The sequence below is a fragment of the Sorex araneus genome, chromosome 4 (assembly GCF_027595985.1).
Source record: "Sorex araneus isolate mSorAra2 chromosome 4, mSorAra2.pri, whole genome shotgun sequence".
Classification (NCBI taxonomy): domain Eukaryota; kingdom Metazoa; phylum Chordata; class Mammalia; order Eulipotyphla; family Soricidae; genus Sorex; species Sorex araneus.
Genome location: NC_073305.1, coordinates 194,155,939 through 194,175,276, shown reverse-complemented (window position 1 = coordinate 194,175,276; position 19,338 = coordinate 194,155,939). Strand labels below are relative to the sequence as shown.

Genomic DNA, 19,338 nt, shown 5'->3' with positions numbered 1-19,338 from the left:
CGCACCATAGAATAAGCCCAAGACCCAAGAATCTGATACACGCCTACTTATACATCACACTGACCCTGACGTGTGACGCACATACCTGATACATTAATACGACAATGATAGGTAATTCTGCCAACACTTTGAGAGACAGAGATCCTCTTGGAATGATGGAATGCTGAAAGAGATAAACAAGCAGGATCATCGCTATGCCGCTAAAATACCCTAACCAGAATCCACCAGTAAGTATCACCTCACTGGGATGAAGGAAAGTAATACATTTCGCAAATATTTGTTAAAAATCCAAACTAATCTGAAAGCAAGGTACACAGAGCTATGAATGTAGCTTCGATTGTTCCAACAAAATCACCTTTATAGGTGATTCCCTAATGACGAGGCAGATTTCCTCAGGAAACACTAAGATTTATATCCTGAGAAACTATTTTGCTTTCTTAAAAAAATTTTTTTTTCTAATACTTCAAGCCCTAAGAGCTTATAAAATAGGTAGGGAAAATGTCAAAATCCAAAGGGCAATGGATAGGAACAGACAAAAAAAACCCAAAAAGAAAAAAGAACCAAACAGAGACTGGAAACCGGGAAACAACTTTAGAATGTCTTTTCTTATCCAAGAACAACTTGAAACATTCCACAAAATCATTTCGGCATAGAGATGAAACAGGGATAAGTCTTAATTCGATCTACAGTCACAGTAAATGTCAATGCATGTCACTTGTGAGCAGACTCGTCACCTGCAGACAATACCAGCATTACCTTCACATTCCACAAGACAGGATTTTCAGATGAGAGGAAAAATAAGGTTCCAGAATGACGGTTCATGAACTTTCTGACAATGAGAAACCCATGTGGAGGCTGGGACCGTCCCAGCTCTCCGCACGTGGCTCGGCACTGACCTATGACCTCGAGCTACTAATGGGCTCCCTGATGCCCGGCCCAGGCTGAGCAGAGCCCTGGCTGAGCCGTTGCCCTCTGCAGCAGGACAAGCCTGGACTCCACTTTCTTTCCTTTTTTTTTTTTTGCTTTTTGGGTCACACCTGATGATGCACCGGGATGCTCCTGGCTCTGCACTCAAGAATTACTCCTGGCAGTGCTCAGGGGAACCCTATGGAATGCTGGGAATCGAACCCAGGTCAGCCTTGTGCAAGGCAAACACCCTCCCTGCTGTGCTACTGCTCCAGCCCCTCCCCTCTATTCCTCTGTCTCCCCCCATCACCACGGCAAGGTGGATGCTGCCTTCTCACGGATAAGCAGCTTAGTTCAAACACTTCCAAATGTTTCAGAGAAAGAAAGCACCAAAGTCACTCTCCTCCTCCCCCCGCAGCCCCGGGACACTTACTGTTCTCGTCTCACTGTCCTCGCGCTCAGGACTGACTTTCACAGCGATGGTGGTGATCATGCCAACCATTTCAGGGGGAGGGACTGTGTTCTCGGGGATCACCTGAGGGTTCTCAAAGTAGCGGTTCTAAAGGAAGCAAAGAGAAACCGATTGTCCCAAAGCCAACCACAACATTCCTTCGTGAGCTCCGCCCAGCATGTGGTGGAAGAACCCGCATGTCCCGGTGTTCCCGAGGCAATCCCTGACAGGGGTCCCAGGAAATCCCGCCTGCTGCTTCCGGACATCAAGATGACACGAGAGAGACCACACTCTCCACCCCCAGCATCAGTGAAGAGACATCTGCCCGAGTGTGACCTGATGCAAGATGAAATGTCTCCCCTACGCCTTTACTAGCTTGGGGAGGAAGGATGGGCCACTGACCCTGAGTGATGCCCACTCAAAGGGAGTCCCAGTCTCTGACGCAGATAAAGGCTCCCCACCTTCCCCATGCCACAAGCTCCTCCCACAGTGCTCGTGAGACTATGCAGTATGGAGATCAAACAGGGACCTCCAGCATACAAAGCAAGTACTCTAAACAGCTGAGCTATCTCTGGCTCAGAATATACTGTTTTTATGTCAAAAATAAAATACCGTGGGCCAGAGAGGGTTAAGCACCGGTCTTGTGTGCAGATGATCCCGTTTCCATCCCCAGAACACACAGGGTGAGACAGCTGGGGGGGGCCCAAATACCTCCCCTGTCAGTAACTAGCCAAACAGCAATACTAAAAGGCTTATTCGTCAACCAAGATTCTGATCGTCACGAAACATTCCCCATTCTAAACTGAGCATCCCCCAATTACACATTCAACTCAACTGCATTCCCTTTGTCATGAATTAGTAACACAGTTAATAAAATTAAAAGACGTCAAAAACATACCACTACTTTTGGAAGCTCCTTATAAATCTGTTTCACAAAATCCAAAAAATGATGAATCTAAGAAGGGCAAAAAAAAAAGAGAGATTATCTCTGTGCAGAAATTATTAGTTAAGAAAAAAAAACTGAATTTGAATATGCAAAAACACAAAAACAGGTAATGAAATTATGAGTCAAAATACAAATTTTGGTTCTTGGGACACAGCTGGAGGGAAGTTCAAAATATTGGAAATGCCTTACATATCTAAAAATATCCACAAAAAATAGTAACATGCATCCATTAAAAATAAAGGCAGCCAACCGTCATTCAATCCCCAGCGTCCGTATGTTGAACAAGTGACCCCTGGGCACATAATCAGGAATGAGCCCCGAGCACTCACATGTGTGGCCCAGGAATGGAACTTTTAACCAAATTTTTTGTCCTGTTTTGTTTTGTTTTGGGACACACCTGATGATGCACTTCTCACTCTGTGCTCAGGACTCACTCCTGGCAGTGTTCGGGGGACCATATGGGATGCCGAGGATTGAACTCCGGTTGGCCTCGGGCATAACAAGCATCCTCCCCACCCCACTGCTCCAGGCCCTCACAAAAAACTTTTTTGAAGAAAAATGAATCAACATTAAGTATTATTTTCAGATGGAAAAAATTCTATTTTGTCGTTATCTTTTTAATTTCTAAATCATCATTAATAGGCATTTACTAAAGCGATCATCAGACATTTTGTTTATTTTCGGGCAGCTACACTGGTGGTGTTAGGGAGCTACTCCTGGCTCAGTGCTCAGGGGACCATGTTACCAACCAGAATTGAACCCAGAGCATGCAAAATCATGTGCCCCAGCCCTCTGAGCATCTCTCCGGCCATGCCAAGAACGCTGACTCAGCACGCACCACGCTAACGTGTAGATGCTGACTGTCGTAAAACTTTCCTCACCAACTCAGGTCATCTTTAAGCAAAAACTTTAAGCAAAAAAATATATATATACTAGGACTGCCTCTCTTTCTATGTGAAAAAAAAAAAATTCCAAAAGCCTTCCAGGTGACCCGCACAGCAGAGCAGATTCTGCCTGAGGCCATCTCCAGGACACACACCCCTCCCCCCCATCTGACTCCTCACACAACGGAGAAGGCGCTGGAGCATCAGATTAGTCAACACCGAGATGCTCCCGAAGGAGCGCCAGTTTAGTCAGTGAACACATCTTTACTACTGGACAAACTGCGAAAGAATCCTATGCAAACAAGCAACTGGAGTTTCCGTCAACCCCATAAAAAACTCCCCCCAACCTCCACGGCTTCAACGAGAAAGCACCACAGTCCTTCCCCCGACAGGGGGGACCTGTGCAGCCTGTGGCCCTGCTGGCTCGAGGAGCAGAGTCCCGCCATCACTTACTTCTTGCGTGATGGGCGGCCTGAACTGCTTGTGCAACTCAATGATTATTCGCAGACAAATAAGAACATTTTCTTCATTTTCCGTCTATAAAAAAAAAAAGTTCTTGATTACACTTTTGAGGACTAAGAGATTACAGACTCTTTTCTGAGCACTGTCTGCACTTAAGATTTGAACTGTTTGGAATCCGTGAACCCACAGAACCAGCTTCCCCGGGCAGAGGCGTGTGTGGCCTGCAGGGGCTATCCTCAGGACCACACGCTGGGGACACTGCCCAGGGTCAACAGAGCCCCCTGCCCCAGTCCTGCACGTGAACTTTACACACAGAACACACGGTGTCTCCCATGTTTTACACATGTGGCCAACACAACACAGCTAATAAACTCAGGCCTGAACCTAACTACTCCCCTGCCCCACTCATCCTTCCAAAGGGACTGCAACACGACTGAAATCTTAAACACATCAAGACTAAGAACAGCAAAATAAAGCAGAGGTTAACTAGACGGGCAGAGCACAGGAGCGCACGAGCACAAGCATCCCCCGAGCCTGACCGACGGGACCCACGAAGACAAAGAAGCCTGCGCCCTAGTAAGCCCTTGTTAAAGACTCTCATGACCAGGCTGACAAAATACACCATGAAGATCTTCACTCCAGTGCACAGAGAACTCATTTTCAGAACTCATTTCCTTTAGAGAATGAGAAATAGTTTTAGGACAGGGTTATAAGAAAATTATTAGTGCTTGATGAGGCTAAATAATAAAAAGTGAAAGGTTACCTCTAAAAAGCGAAACATCACAGATAAAACATTTTTTGTGTGTGGACGAAGATGTTCATTGGTTGGTATTCTGTGAATTATCTCAAGAACTAGTTTCCGCAGTTGCTGGCAAAGAAAAATAAAAACGTAAAGATACAGTTTTTTGAAGAGTATCATTTCCTTCACATCCTAAAAGCGTCACCTCCACTGGTATCCAGTGAGCTCTATTTTAGGAACAATCCTATTTTTCAGAAGTATTTCCATGTAGGAGCTGCAAACCCCTGTATTTCTACACTGGTATACCGAATCAAGTAAGCCAATCAGCCTGGGTCGCTACTCTGGGTGTGGAGCATATTTACAGTGAGAGTCAAATCAACTGGACTCAAGTCTACATTCATAAACTATTCGCACTAACGCGCTCTCCAGTGATCTGGGTCTGAGACCCAATTCCATCCTACACGGTGTGAGATTCCATGTTTCTTTTCTGTGGGGCTGGCAAGATTCTGCAGTGTAGCACGAAGATGCGCCACTCAGCAGTCAGGTCTGCACTGTTACTGGAGTCCTTTCGGTTGCAGGTTACTCCAGCAATCCCAGGAAACCCTGGGGTGCAGGGATCAAGCCAGGGGCTCCTGCATGTAAAGCATGCATTACAGCCCTCAGAATGAGCTGCTGGCTTTGTTATGGTAAAGAGCTACTTTTTTTAAAATCAGCTGTTTTTTAATAGATACAGGATAAAATGTGTAGATTTTTGGTCCTTGGAGAAGTACCACCGGGAGCTCCTGAGCGTAGATCCAGAAATAAGACCTGAGCACTGCTGGATGTGGCCCAAACAAAACAATTATCAGTTCGATACCTGGCACCACATACAGATCCTAGAGCATGACACACACACACACTGTGTCCCCAAATTAACCAAGAAGGAAAAATGATCAAGGTGGGGAGGGAGGGCAGAGCTCAGCAAGGGAGGGAGGGAGATGGACAAGACCAGCCCTGAGTTACCAGAACTGAAATGAAAAGAACTCATAAAATGTACATAGAGTCACTGAACTCATGTTCCCTCTTTGTACATCCTGGAATAAGTCTGTAATGAACACAACACATATGGATCACGGCCTGAACAAAGTGAAAACAACACGTTTCATTGAGAAGGTAATGATCCGGATGAAACTCTTCTCAATCAATAAAACTTTAGGGTTTTTTTTTTTGTTTTCATTTATGTTTTTTAAATTTGGGGGCCACAACCCCTAGTACCCAGGGCTTCCTCCCGGCTCTGCACGGGGCATCACTCCTGAAGGGGCTCAGGCCGTACACGGTGCTAGCCGGCTGCTGAACGCCTCTCCACCCCCAAACTCCTTTCATTTTCAAGTGGAACTGTACGTTTTCAGAGTGGTTTTAAAACAAAACACTTGCAGCTGTCCAACAGGACACGTTCCTTCCTCATTGATGTACCTGGGCTGGTTTCTCCTGAAGAAACTGCACCTCTCCATCCTGAAGAAATGTAAGGAATCGAGGGATGATGTGTTCCAGGAATGTGGAATACTGAGGAGATGACGTTACATTCTGATTATGTGAAGAGAAAAGAAGACTCCATTTAGTCCATATGCTTATTTAAATTTCATTTAATTTCATATACTATTTTAATTTCAGTTTGAAATTAAATGTCATGTCACACATCATAACAACCTCAAACTATCAAATATACCCATAAAGCCCGCAGTAATTTTTAAAACTTTTAAAACTTTTAAATGCTTTGGCACTATTTTAAATAAATTAGGGAACTGCTACTTCAGAAGACCAATACAGGAAAAATAAATGGTGAATTTTTTTGCTAAAACAAGAAAGTTTCATGCTGTGGCAAAGGTTAAATTGGAGTGTGTTCTCAATTAGCTCTGTCACAACCTAAACGATGCCTCTGAAAAGCCATTTTGCCTTTCTTGGTTTTGGTTTTTGTCCACACCTGGAGGTGCTCAGATTCATTCCTGGTTCTGCACTCGGGACCACACCCAGCGGGGCTCAGGAGACCGTATGGGGTACCACAGATCTAACACCGGGTGAGGACAAAGCCAAAGCCTTCCCCACTGTACTATGTCCCCAGCCCCCGGCTGTTAGGAAATAAAGACCCTAACACCTTTTGCTATCCTAAAAACCCAAAGGTATTTATGATCTGCGTTACTCAAATCACACTCTAATCCATCATTTACCCCATCAATGGTTTAAAAGAACTGGACTCAGAGAGCAGTCTGGAGAGAGGGCAGTGCAATGGCCCTGGGCAGTCCTGGTGGGAAGCATTTAGGCCTCACGCGGGACAGAAGCTCCATCAGCTTCCCACTATGGGACAGCGCCCGCTCCTGCCCCGTGCCACCAGGCCACGACTGAGGCGGCCAGACATGGGAAGGCCTGCGGCAGTGCCCGTGGTCGGCGCTGAGGGAGAGACCAGCAGGCACACGTGGTTCTCATCATGTCCAACCAGCCCCGAGGGATGTGTTGAAAAAGAAAGATGCCCAGAGGTGGACGAGGTGCCAGCACCTGCCGGGTAGAGCCAAAAGCCAAAAACTTGCCCCCAAATGACAATTTTTAGCGATGACTCTAAATTAAGCTTATCTAACACCCAAATCCTTTACCCTTATTCAGTTCATCCCTCAGCAGTAGGGGAAACAGGTGTCAAAGAAAGAACAGCAAAGAATTACTGCAGGAGATGCTGACAGGCAGGGGCATGAATGACAGGAGGTGACGACCGGACAGAGCCAGCCGCCTCCCATGTGCCACACAGAGCAGAGGAGGGTCCCGAGAGAAGCGTGGCAAGGACAGGAGGCCACGGCGAGGGGAAAGGCATGGGACCGACGGGAATGTCAGAGGGAAGAGGTCAATGTCACACTCCTGAGTGGACAAGCCGGACAGAGGGGCATGTCAGCCTGCGCCAGGCGGGAGAAAGCTCTAAGGTTGCCCCTCTTAAAGTCATCTCCAAGCCCCCCGGAGGGCAACCCCAAAGCCTCCTCCCAAGGCTCGGGAACCCCAGGAACCAGCAGCTGTCTAGGCTCGGTGGGGACAAGAGCTGTGCTTGGGGGATGGAGCAACAGCACAGCAGGGAGGGCATCTGCCTTGCACGCGGTCGAGCCAGGTTCAATTCCCAGCATCCCATATGGTCCCCCAAGTAGCACCATCAGGAGTAATTCCTGAGTGCAGAGCCAGGAGTAACCCCTGAACATCGCCGGGTGTGACCCAAAGAGAAAAAAAAAAAAAAAAAAGAGCTGTGCTCGTCTCCTTTCCTCCCTGAACTTAAGACTTTCATGAGACTTGGACATGCAGAGCTCAGGAAAGGGCAGATGGCACCAGAAGGCCATCGGCCATCTCAGCCACCAAGGCCACGGCCAACAGCACTGACCCAGTGGTGTCCAGTTTCTCCAAAGATACACTCACTGGACATGCCCCAGTACCCCACCCCTCCCACACACGGACCCTGGCTACTTGATCCGTTGGTGTTTCTCAGGTGATTTTTAACTTTTCTGCATCTTTTTCTGTCCTAAAAGCATTTCTGAAAGATAGCCCAGAATCTTATCCTTCATGTGGTCAATGAATGTGTGTGTGTGTGTGTGTGTGTGCGCGCGCGCGCGCGCGCAGTGCTAGGGATTGGAGTCAGGGCTGGAATAAAAAAAATTCTGGGGGGGGGGCCGGAGTGATAGCACAGCGGGTAGGGCATTTGCCTTGCACACGGCCGACCCGGGTTCGATCCTCGGCATCCCATATGGTCCCCCAAGCACTGCCAGGAGTAATTCCTGAGTGCAAAGCCAGGAGTAGTAACCCCTGAGCATTGCTGGGTGTGACCCAAAAAGAAAAAAAAAATTTTTGGCTCTTTTGGGTAACACACCTAGTGCTGTACAGGGGTTACTCCTGGCTCTGCACTCAGGAATCACTCCTGGAGGTGCTCAGGGGACCCTATGGGATGTCAGGGATCAAACCTGGGTCGGCCGCATGCAAGGCAAAAGCCCTACCCACTGGACTATCACTCCAGCCCCGAGGGCTGGAATAAATTTCTAAGACTGAAAATCACTGGGCACTTTTCATTTTTACCCATTTAAGTATTTTTCTAGAGTGGTAGTGATGGCGACTTAGAATTTTCTGACAGTCATCCTAAAGTACAGCTAAACTGCACTTAAGGCTGTGTACACCAGACTTCAAAAGGCACTAACTGGAAGCTCCCCCCACACACTGCCTACCTTCCAGTTCCCCTAACTAAAGCAGCGCCCCTGTGGCCACAGCTGGGCACCTGCTGCTAACTGCCCTCATGAGAGGGAGCGGTCAGCAGGCCCCCGAGCTCCGTCTGGCCCACAAGCTCCTTTCCACGGGAAGAGCCTCTCAGTAAGCCTGAGAGAGCTGGGCTTCTCTCCCAGGAAGATGCAAAACACAGACCTAGCATATGCGACCTCCCCCACCCCTGCTCTTATTTATTAACATTTTGCTTTAGCAGCCTGGTCAAGGGAAAGTCCTTTACTTCTATCTCTAATCTCAGGAATTTTTCTTCTTTTCCTTTTGGCTATTGCTCCAGTCCGACTGGAGCGATAGCACAGCGGGTAGGGCGTTTGCCTTACACGTGGCTGACTCGATTCCTCCATCCCTCTTGGAGAGCCCGACAAGCTACCAAGAGTATCCCGCCTGCAAGGCAGAGCCTGGCAAGCTACCTGTGGCATATTCCATATGCCAAAAACTGTAACAAGTCTCACAATGGAGATGTTACTGGTGCCCACTCGAGCGAATCTATGAACAACAGGATGACAGTGCTACAGTGCTTTCTTTTGGCAGGGAGGCCCCTCCTGGCTCTGCACTCAGCGATCACTCCTGGCACAGGGGATTGAATGCGATTTTGGCTGGGTGCAAGGCAAGTGCCCACTGTACTCTCTCCCTGTCCCCTCTCAGGAAAACTGTGATCCAGCTCAGTTCAAGGCAACAAATCCCAATAGTGTCTCACCAAAAACACAAAACTCACCAAAGTATTAAGAGTTACATTAGAAAAAGAAAGAAATACGGGGCTGGAGAGACAGAAGTAAGACACCTGCCTTGTATGCACCCGACCCAGATTTGACCCCTGATACCGATCCCTCCACCCCCCCACCCCCGATTCTGCCAGGCATCAGGAGAAAGCCCTGAGCATCGCTGGGTGTTGGCCCAAACCCCACACCCGAAGACTAACTGGCACTTTGGCCAAAGAGAGAACTCAACGGCACGTGGGAGGTCCAGGCTCAATCCCCAGCACGCATAGTTCCCCACAGACCCCCCTCTCAGGGACCTGAGCTCCTCCCTCCCAACACTAAGCTGGGGAGTAGTCCCAGACCATAGCTGGGTACGGCTCCAAAGCAAAAACAAAGACTAACTGGCATCAGACAGACCATGAAGTGGAAAAGTAAGCCAAGTCTCCAGGAGGCTGACAAGAGGCAGTGCAAGGCCCCAGAGGAGGCTGGCCAGAGTGCCTGGGTTCCGAGTTGGGGGCCAGCAAGAACACGGCAGTCTTTGGGAGCTGAGGAGCAGGCTGAAGAGGCGGAGCCCTCCACCTCCGCCCAGGGACTGCAGGGCAGAGCCCCGCAAAGGAAATGAACTCCAGGAGCTGGAGTGAGAGTAGGACGGCTGGGAGGACATCTGCCTTGCACGTGACCGAGCCGGGGTCCGATTCCTGGCATCCCACAGCCCCCAGCCCACCAGAACTGATCCCTGAGTGCAGAGCCCGGAAGGAGCCTGAGCACTACCGAGTGTGGGCCAGAACCCAAAACTTAAAAAAGGAAATTAAGAACTGGGCCTGGTTTCCCCGGAGCGCCTGGGCTTGTCTGAAGCCTGGGCTGTGCTCCCAGGGAAGACCGCGGGTGCGCACAGGATGGGTAACACTTCCGGTGCAGAGAACCCTGCTGGTGAGGTGGGCTTCCGGCCTAGCGAGAGCAAAGACCCTCACACCTCAGTGGTGCCCAGACACCAGGCTGAGGAGGACCAGGCTTCAGAGCAGAAATAGCCAAACTTATTTGGCTTATCGCCCCATTTCCAGGGGGGGCAGGGGGAAACATTCGGTATTTCCCCCTGGAAGACGGTGCCACCACACCCCAGGCTGGAAACAGCCTCTGAGTAAGGCCTCAGAATACCAGATACATCCCAGTGAAGCTCCCCCAAAATCAATCTGTGATTTAGAATCCTGGGGAGACAAGGACAGAACTTGAATTCCAGCAGATTAGAGATGGGAAGGACAGGCTGTCCACGGACCCTCCCTGCAGCAGCAGGAAATCAAGAGCATAGAAAGCCAGCCAGCCCGGGAGCCAGCTGCAGCCAAGCCGTGAGAACACCAATGTCCTGACGCAGGGAAGTCCCAGAACCCAGGACCCCTGTGTCTCCCACACTAGTCAGGACCTGATAAACACCTACTAGATCACAGAGAAAATGATCGAGTGGTCCAGGTATTTAGCAGACTTCAAAGCAGTGACTGTAGGGCCAGAATGAGGCCGGAGCATGGGGCAATCTCCTTACACCACAAGATCCCCTGGCAGTGACCGCCTCCAAGCAACATCAGGTATGATCCAAATGCCCTAATTCCACACACACCCCCACAAAAGCACTATAAATATGCAAAAAAAATAAAATACGCTCTTAAAAATATAATGCATTTTAGCTGAAAGACCACATATTAATAGGACATTTATGCAAAACCACAAGGAGCAAGTTCTGCAGGAAGATTTTATTTTTCCAACAGGTAGCCCTTCTGTTACTTTGGAGAATGAATCAGTTGAGGGGCACTGAATGGATCCCCATGGGATAGGCTAAGTGATATTTATGATTTTAATAAACTTTCATAAGCATAAAAACAAATAGGCAAGAAAATAACACTTGAGCAAATAAAAATCTCAGCAGAAAGCAGTAACAAAGAAATTCTTAAACCTACTAGAAAAAATTTGGGGGGTAGGGTGGGGGATTTGTGTCATACCCAGCAATGCTTAGGGGTTACTCCTGGCTCTTCACTCAGGAACTACCCCTGACAGCTCAGGGGAACATATGGGATGTCTGAGATCAAACCCAGATTTGCTGCATGCAAGGCAAACACCCAACCCGCTGTACTATCACTCGGGCCCATAACTAAAATCTTAACACGCATGATACAGGGGCCAGAGAGACGGAACAATGAGTAAGCCCTGTTTGCCCCCCCCCCGCCATGTTAAATAAAATTAAATTAAAAAATGTTCAACCACTCAAACAAAAGCAATATTCCTTAACATTGTTTAGAATTCAGCATCATGAGCGTGAAGAGAAGTTAGACAATACTATGAACCAACTTTCCTATTTCAGTTCTGAAGTAGAATTACAAGAGCAAAGAGAGTGACTTTTGAGTTAGTAACAGAAAAAGCACACAGATGACAAAATGAAAAGTGGAAACAGAAATCTCATACCTCGAAATTTTCACTAACTTCCTGCATCATTTTTAACTTTGTTTCATCAGCTGTAAATGACAAGACAAACCATCAGATTGTTGAAATTCCATTTAAAATGTTCCTTAAATAGCAGGATTTGTTCACTTAAGAGAAGCAATCAGATCTTATCAGTTTGACTGTCATCGTCCAACAGAAGGCACACAATTAGTCCCTATCACCATCATACACATTCATACTCCAGACACACATGCGCAGTCAGACACAGGCACGCACACACGCATACATGTGCCTCTTTGGGACTCCAGCCAGCAAAGCTCATCACTTTGCTTCTCCACGACACAAAAAAGAAATTCTTAAAAAAAATAAACGTGACCCTCTTTCTCAAAAGTCCGCTCTACACTGAGCTGAATGGGTCAAATGAACGCACTGCTTTCATTTTCATTGTTTTTTCATTGTTTTGCAGTGCAGGCATGAATGACAAAAAGGACCAACTTACGTGTATTGACATCTGTGAGAGCTGCCACAAACTGAAGGTACTTTTTCATCAGAGTGGTTTGATCAACCACCGTGGCCCCTTGTGTTGCAACGAATGCCATTGTTTTTCCTAACACGTTGGTTTGCTTCTCAGGAGAAAAGTATCAGGTCCATGAGTCCACCCAGCCTACAAAGCAGCAAAACAGCACAGGGGCAAGTAAGTTACCTTCTTAAGGACACAAGAACAGTCTCTACGGAAATCGTACCAAGCTACCAGTGTCTCCCTCCACTTTTGGACAAGAGTCACTTAAGTCCATTCTGCCTGTTAATTTCTAAGCAGGATTTTACACAGACACCTTCCCTTGAAAGGGGGGGGGGGGCACGGGGGACAGGACTGGACTCTGACACACATTGAAGGAAACATTTTTGCTTTTGTGGCAGCACAGAAATGAAAGAGCCTGGCTGGGATCCAGTAAAAACTGTACCTATGAGTCCTGACATTTGAATTTCACAAAATTCTAACATGATTACTCGTGGTGGGCACCTGGGGGCCACAGAGACAGTACTCGGAGTTAAGCAATGAGCCCAGAATAAGCCCCGAGCATCACCAGAGAGAGGTCAGCATGTCGGGGCCCAGGCAGGAGCCCCTGGTCTAGTCCCTGCCCCTCTGGACACACCAAGAACGAGACCCCCAGCCCCGAGCAGGAAACAGCACCCGCTGCCCAAGCTAAAACACGCTTTTAAAATGAAAGTAAAACAGGCCTTCAGCTCGGATCTGGTCCCCAACTGCATCTGACACCTGTGCCCAAGGTGACCACTCACAAGAGGGCCAGATGCCCAAGGTGGGTCCCCAGCTCCATCCAGAGGCCCTGGGGGTGGAGGGGGGTAGTCCCGGATGGGACGCAGTGGGGGACAGGACATTTGGCTCGCACACGACCCACAAGGGTTCGATCCCCTGGTACAGAGCCAGCAGGGTCAGCTCTGGGCACCGCCATGTGTGTGCCCCCACCATACACACCAAGGAGACTGGGGGGGGGGTGGGTGGAGGGGCGCCCTGGGGATGGGGGGCAGCTGGGAAACTGCTTTCTTCCCCTTCCTCCCCCCACCCCCGACCCCCGGTGTGGGGGGGCATTGGGGAACGGGAACACGCCCCGCAGCACTTTCCTGCTGCTGAGAGGACACCCCACGAGAAAAAGCCCCAAGCCGCGGGGGGCGTCAGCGGGCGGGGGGGGGTGTCTCAGGTCCCTAGTCGCCCCCTTTCCCAAGTCGAGGGCCCGGCCCTGAGTCCCTCCCGGCGTCCCCGCCGCTCTGCGAAACTCTGGGGCGCGCCCCAACTCGGCCCCTCGTGTCCCCCGCGCAGCCCCTGCGCCCGGGCGGGGCGCGGGCCCCCCGAACCCCCCGGAGCCCCCCAGCGCCCGCCCAGCCGCGGCGCCGGCGCACCAACGGCCCCGCCCGCCCGGCCGGAGGCGGCGCTGTGGCCGCTACCTCGTCGGGGCCGGGCCGAGGCCGAGGCGGCGCGGCGGGCCCGGGTGGCCGGTGTTGGGGGCGGCCGACCCCGCTCCCGCCGCTCCCGCTCCCGCGCCCTCCGCGCGCTCCTTTTGTCCAGCGGCCGCGGCCCCCCGGCGCCCGCGTCCCGGGCCACGCTACGGCGAGCGCCGAGGGCCACGCCGCGCCCGCGCCCGCCCCCGGCGCCCCCCGCGGCCCCCGCGGCCCCGGGCCCGGCCCGGCCCGCCGACGGCGCCGCCCCAACGCGGGTCCAACCGGCAGCGCGGGGCCGCGGAGGGAGCGGAGGGCGCGGGGGACTCGGGCCGCCGCCGCCGCTACCGCCGTGCAGGCCGCCCGCGCTCCTCGCCCGCCTGCGCCCCCTGCACTCACCCCGCCTCGGCGCTCGCGCCCCGGGACCCCCGGCCCGAGCCCCCAGCGCCGCCGGCCTCGCCGCCGCCGCCGCCGCCGCGCAGTCCCGCCCCCGCGCGCGCCGCCGGCCGGGAAGAGCCGAGCGCACCGCCCCCGAGTGGGTGCGGCCTGGGCGGGCGCGGGGAGGCGGAGGGCAGGGGGGGCGGGGTCCAGCCCTAAACTCCCGCCGGGCGTCCGCGCAGGTGCACCCGGGGGTGCTGGGCGCCGGTCGAGGTCACCTCGGGATTGTGGTCAGCGCGCAGGCCGGGGGTCCCATCCCGGGCCCCTTCCTAGGATGGCCGGTCTCACCCCGCCAAGCGTCCGGGGACCCCGAGGGTCTGGGGCGGGACGAACCAGGGAGACCCTGGAAGCCAAGAAAGCCCCAATTTCCGCCTAGAGGTGGCCTGGCCCGTCGTGGGTTGTGCAGCTGAGTCACCCCCTCCATCGCCCCTGCTCGCGGGACCTGCTCCTGCCGGCAGGTGCCAGGGGCAAGTCAGAGCAATGAGGAGGGAGGAGGGGACAGAAGGCTCAGATGTCCAGGTGAGGTGGTGTGAGCTGGACTCACGGGCCTACGAGTGGGAGACACTCTCCAGCCTCACCTGGAACCTCCTGAGAGAGGGGTAGCCCAGGCCTGATGGTGAATGTTGGAGGCCCAGAGCTTGTCCACCTTCTCCAGGTCCTAGGCCACTTCCTGCCCCTTGTAGACAGTCCCCAAACCCTCCCCCCACCCCAGTCACTCGCCAAACTGTGGGGCTCCCTTCCCAGACTTACATGTCACCTCTCCCGGATACGCCCAGGCCAGAAACAGAATGAACGTTTAGCCCTTGACACGAAAGAACTATGCTCCATCCAAGTTTTAGAATTTTAAGTGGATTATTTCATGCCTGTTCTTAATGCCCTTCACCCGCCTGGGGCAAGTTGCAAGCAAAATCCCCTATGCCCCTGCCATCAGGAAAGTTGACCTTTCAGAGCTGAAGCCAGGGTTAACAGTATTCTTCAGTACACTCTGGTGACAGGCTGGAGGTAATACAGCAGGTAAGATGCTTGACTTGGATTCAATCCTCAACACCCGTTATGGTCTCCCTAAGCCCTGCCTGGGGGACCCCTGAGCACAGAGCTAGAAGCACTACCAAGTGTGGCCAAAGAAACAACGAAAGAAGAAGCCCTAAGACAGAGGGTAGTTAAGCTAGAGGAGGAACCACCATGACAATACAAGTTGGAAAATGATCACTCTGGACAAGAACTGAGTGTTGAAAGCAGGTAAAGGGATATCCATGATAACCTTTCACATCTGTATCACAAACCATAATACCTAACATGAGAGAGAAAAAGAGAGAGAAGAGAGGTGCCTGCCATAGAGACACGGTGGGGGGTTAGCTTGAAGGGGTGGGAGGGAAACTGGGGACACGGGTGCTGAGAAATTACACTGCTGGAGGGACGGGTGCTGGAACACTGTATGGCTGAAATGCAATCATGAACAACTTTGTAATGCTCTATCTCACGGTGATTCAATTAAAAGAAGAAGAAGTCCTAGATGAGAATTTCAGTAAGTTTTCACTTAATAAAATTGTTTTGGGGCCGAGGGGTCAAAATTGCAATGTCCTGGACAGGAACCTTGGTAAGTTTCCTTCACTAATTGCAGTGGATACAGACCCACAGTGAGGGCCCTAACTTGCCACCTTGAGGATTTTTGTCTCTTCCGGTGCATCACCGGGGTGAGGGCAGTATCCACTATGTATCTCCTGCTGTTTGTTCTGTCCGGTCTATCAGAAGGCCCCTCCCCTGCCCTCCCAGGGCTCCAAGCTCCTGGCCTGCTCTTCCAGCCTCAGAGCCCGGGCAAACTCAGCACACAGATCGCTGTTAGGTCCCTTCCAGCCACTGAGGACCCCTCAGAGTGGGTCTGGGGTGATTGATGAGGTCCGGAGGGCCCTCCCCTTCCCAGTCACATTTCCCAGGGCAGTCAATGAGGTTTGGTGGTAAATGGTTGTCTAGACTCGAGGACCACCGCCAGCCAGCCCGCTCCTAAGCAAGATCTAACTGTATCCCTGGCAAGGACCCCCACAGGACTCAGCCAGCCTCAGGACGGGTTTTAATGACAAAATTAATATCAAGTGCAAATTTGATATTGCTGGTCGCCCACAATGAGCACAATTCTGCTAAAAGGAAATTCTAGTAGCTCCTGGGTAGTGTGAAATAGTCAGAATCTGCTTCTCAAAGCTTGGGGGCCCCAAAGTCATGCCCTGGTGCAACAACCGGCCTGGCATGTGTGGGGGGGGGTGGAAAGGGGGGGCAGTAAGCTTGGGTGGCAGCTCATTCTTCTGAGGGTGCTAATGTCTTTGTGAGGCTCTGCTCTCCTCTCCGTACTCATGAGCATTTGCTCAGTCTCATTCACGGCCTTGGGTGAATTCTCAAACACAGGCTGTGTCCATGGGCCGAGCACACACTTTGCACGCAGAAGGGCTGGGCTCGGTTTCTGGCTCCCTGGCACTCTAAGAGCCCTCCCTCCGGCCACCCCATCACCGGGAGCAACCACAGAGCACTGAGCCAGGAGTAGCCCCAAGCGCTGCCAGGGACCCCCTCCCCCTCTCCCAACAAAAAGAGACTCCTGATGCTCTCAGCTACCAACAAGCCATACATGCTGAGCGCCAAGCCCGGGAGACTCGGGGAAAGGGTCTAGAATCGGGGAGAGGCTCAGTTTTCCCAGCAAGAGGTTCGGACGCATGCCAGCCTTGAAAAATGGTGCAGATAATAATCGGAGCGGGGAGGGGGAGAGGCGGTTGCACGAGAATGCTTGCCTTCCCTGTGCCAGGCCTCGTGCCCTCCCTGGAGCTGACACGGAAAGGGAGTCAGGGGCTGATAAGCTGTATTTTTTTTAATTGTTTTTTTCATTAAGCACCAGTGATTAATGTTGAAGTAGAATCATTTTAGTTAGAGAAACAGGAGGAGGGTCGGAGCGAGAGTACAGCCAGGTAAGGAGTTTGCCTTGCATACGCCGACCCAGGTTCGATCCCTGGCATCCCGTATGGTCCCTGAGCACCACCAGGAATGATGCCTGAGGGTAACCCCTAAGTATCACTAGGTGTGGCAAGAGAGAGGGAGAGAGACAGAGACAGAGAGACAGGAGAGCAGCGCAGGCTTTCCCAGAGGCGAGAGGGCCTGTCTCGTTTGCACTGCACAGGAGAAACACTCCCACTCTGAATGGGGATCACAGAGGCCAACTTTTGAGAACTTTGCACCAAACACACCGGTGGTGTTGGAACACCGCTTGAAACAACTGTATAATGAACAGCTTTGTAAATCACAGTGGTTTTTTTTAAATAAAAAATTAATAAAATTTTTGGGTCTGGAGCTATAGCACAGCGAGTAGGGCATTTGTCTTGCACGCGGCTGACCTGGGTTCGATTCCCAGCATCCCATATGGTCCCCTGAGCACCTCCAGGGGTAATTCCTGACTGCAGAGCCAGGAGTAACCCCTGTGCATTGCCAGATGTGACCCCCCAAAAAAAAATTAATAAAATTTTTAAAATTCTACTACTACAAAAAAAGAAATATATATATATATATATATATATATATATCATAAACCTAAAAAACAAGAAGTGAAATGACTTCTGGGTATGGGGGGGTGGGTGTTGGGCCACCCGCAGTGCTCAGGGCTGGCTCTGGACTCCGATCACTCCTGGGGTTCAGGGGACCGTATGCGATGCCAGGGATCAGACTGGCTTACCTGCATGCGGGGCAGGCGCCTTCACCCCTGTATTATTGCTCCTGAAAGGTGGGGTGTGTTGCGGAAGAATTTTCGTCCCTATGGTCTGTTGACCCTTATGCTCAATCACTGGGTTAAATAAACCACTAGTGAAGTTCATTCCACTCGCTTCCCCCCCCCCCCATCATCAGCTTTAGAATGTTTAAATCCCACCTGGCTCATGGTATGTTTCTAGCTTCTTTCAAAGAGCTGGGGTCTGAGTGAATTTCTCAACCTGTTAATAGGGTAAAGATCTCCCTCCCCGCCCCCCCATACACACAGACACATACACTCAGACACTGGGGAGCCCGTGGACCAGGTGCAGGGGCCCTACAGTGCAGGAGAAGCGTTACATTGTGGGTTCCCGTGACCCTGAAGGGGAGGATGAGAGCCACTGACTGTATCATTATTCAGTGTAATAAAGTTGCAACTTGGAACACAATGAATCTGGGCCTGGTGGGGAGAGAAAGCTCCAAGGACTCCAACACACTTTGGGGCTGGAGATAGTACAGGGTGAAGGCTTGGCCTTGCATGCGGCTGGCCTGACAGAGCGAGAGCACAAGCGTTCTGTGAGGTGAAGCTGGAGCGAGCTAGCACAGTGCCTCGGTGGCTTAGGAAGTCTCCTGCTTGGTGGCCATCCGCTGCAAGCACCATCAGGAAGTGGAGAAACTGCTCCTTCTCGCTCCTAATGGGAGCTTTCCTTATTCAGCCTTATGTGAAGGTTGTTAGGAATTCCTGGACCCAAATGCAAACATGAGATAAGATGGTTTTTCTTTTTTTCACATTTTTCATTCCCTGTGATGCCCGGCCCTGCCCTGCCTGACTGAACCAGCAGAGCACCTGGGTTGGAGTCGGGGGCAGAGCATCGCCAGGACCAACCGCAAGGCCTAGTGCACGCCAGGCACATGCTTCAGCCCTTCCCTTGAGGGGGTGGGGGGTTGGGGTCACACTCAGCAGTGCTCATGGCTCATTCCTGGGCTCAGGATCATCCTTGACGGTGCTCGGGAGAACCAAGTTGGTGCCAGGATGGAACCCCAGTCCGAAACGTGCAAGGCAAGCGCCTTACCCACTGGCTCATCTCTCCAGCTCTGACTTCCAGTCTGTAGACGTCCAGATGGGGCCATCTTCCTGGAGGAAGGACAGCCTGCTCTGTGGTGGCAGATGCAGTGATGACTGACCCTGTCGCCTGGCTCCAACTCAGCGATGGGCCGGGGCTGGAGCAGGGGGCTGACTCCGGGCTCATGCTCACTACCCCAGGACGGCAGGCAGCTGCAGCACCCTGCCCTGTCAGCATCCTGCACCGTGTCAGCGCCCAGAGCGGGGCCAATGGGCCCCGGAGACACGCCACCCGGAACAGGCCCGCAGGAAAGGGCGCTTGCCTCGCGGGTTCGATCCTCGGCATCGCATGTGGTGCCCCCACCCCGAGCAGAGCCAGGGGTGT

At 51.7% G+C, this 19,338-nt stretch overlaps 1 protein-coding gene and 1 non-coding gene across 9 annotated transcripts in view; both read right to left on the bottom strand.

Annotated features, from left to right (window-relative positions):
- TRRAP (transformation/transcription domain associated protein) overlaps nucleotides 1-14,225 on the bottom strand; it is an 81,516-nt gene extending 67,291 nt beyond the window's left edge. For 7 of the 8 annotated variants that reach the window (XM_055134618.1, XM_055134620.1, XM_055134619.1 and 4 more), the window contains exons 1-9: nucleotides 14,135-14,225; nucleotides 12,282-12,446; nucleotides 11,804-11,853; nucleotides 5,841-5,951; nucleotides 4,413-4,517; nucleotides 3,641-3,724; nucleotides 2,256-2,312; nucleotides 1,340-1,465; nucleotides 86-163 (exon numbers count right to left, since the gene is read on the bottom strand). In XM_055134618.1, coding sequence (XP_054990593.1) covers nucleotides 86-163; nucleotides 1,340-1,465; nucleotides 2,256-2,312; nucleotides 3,641-3,724; nucleotides 4,413-4,517; nucleotides 5,841-5,951; nucleotides 11,804-11,853; nucleotides 12,282-12,381 — 711 coding nt within the window. In that variant the 5' untranslated portion in view covers nucleotides 12,382-12,446; nucleotides 14,135-14,225. The remainder of the gene's footprint in view (nucleotides 1-85; nucleotides 164-1,339; nucleotides 1,466-2,255; nucleotides 2,313-3,640; nucleotides 3,725-4,412; nucleotides 4,518-5,840; nucleotides 5,952-11,803; nucleotides 11,854-12,281; nucleotides 12,447-14,134) is intronic. The other variant, XM_055134623.1, reaches the window with a different exon arrangement.
- LOC129404751 (small nucleolar RNA ZL1) lies at nucleotides 11,936-12,118 on the bottom strand. Its single transcript, XR_008630105.1, has one exon. It is a non-coding gene; the product is annotated as a small nucleolar RNA ZL1 (small nucleolar RNA).
- Nucleotides 14,226-19,338: the final 5,113 nt, after the last annotated feature.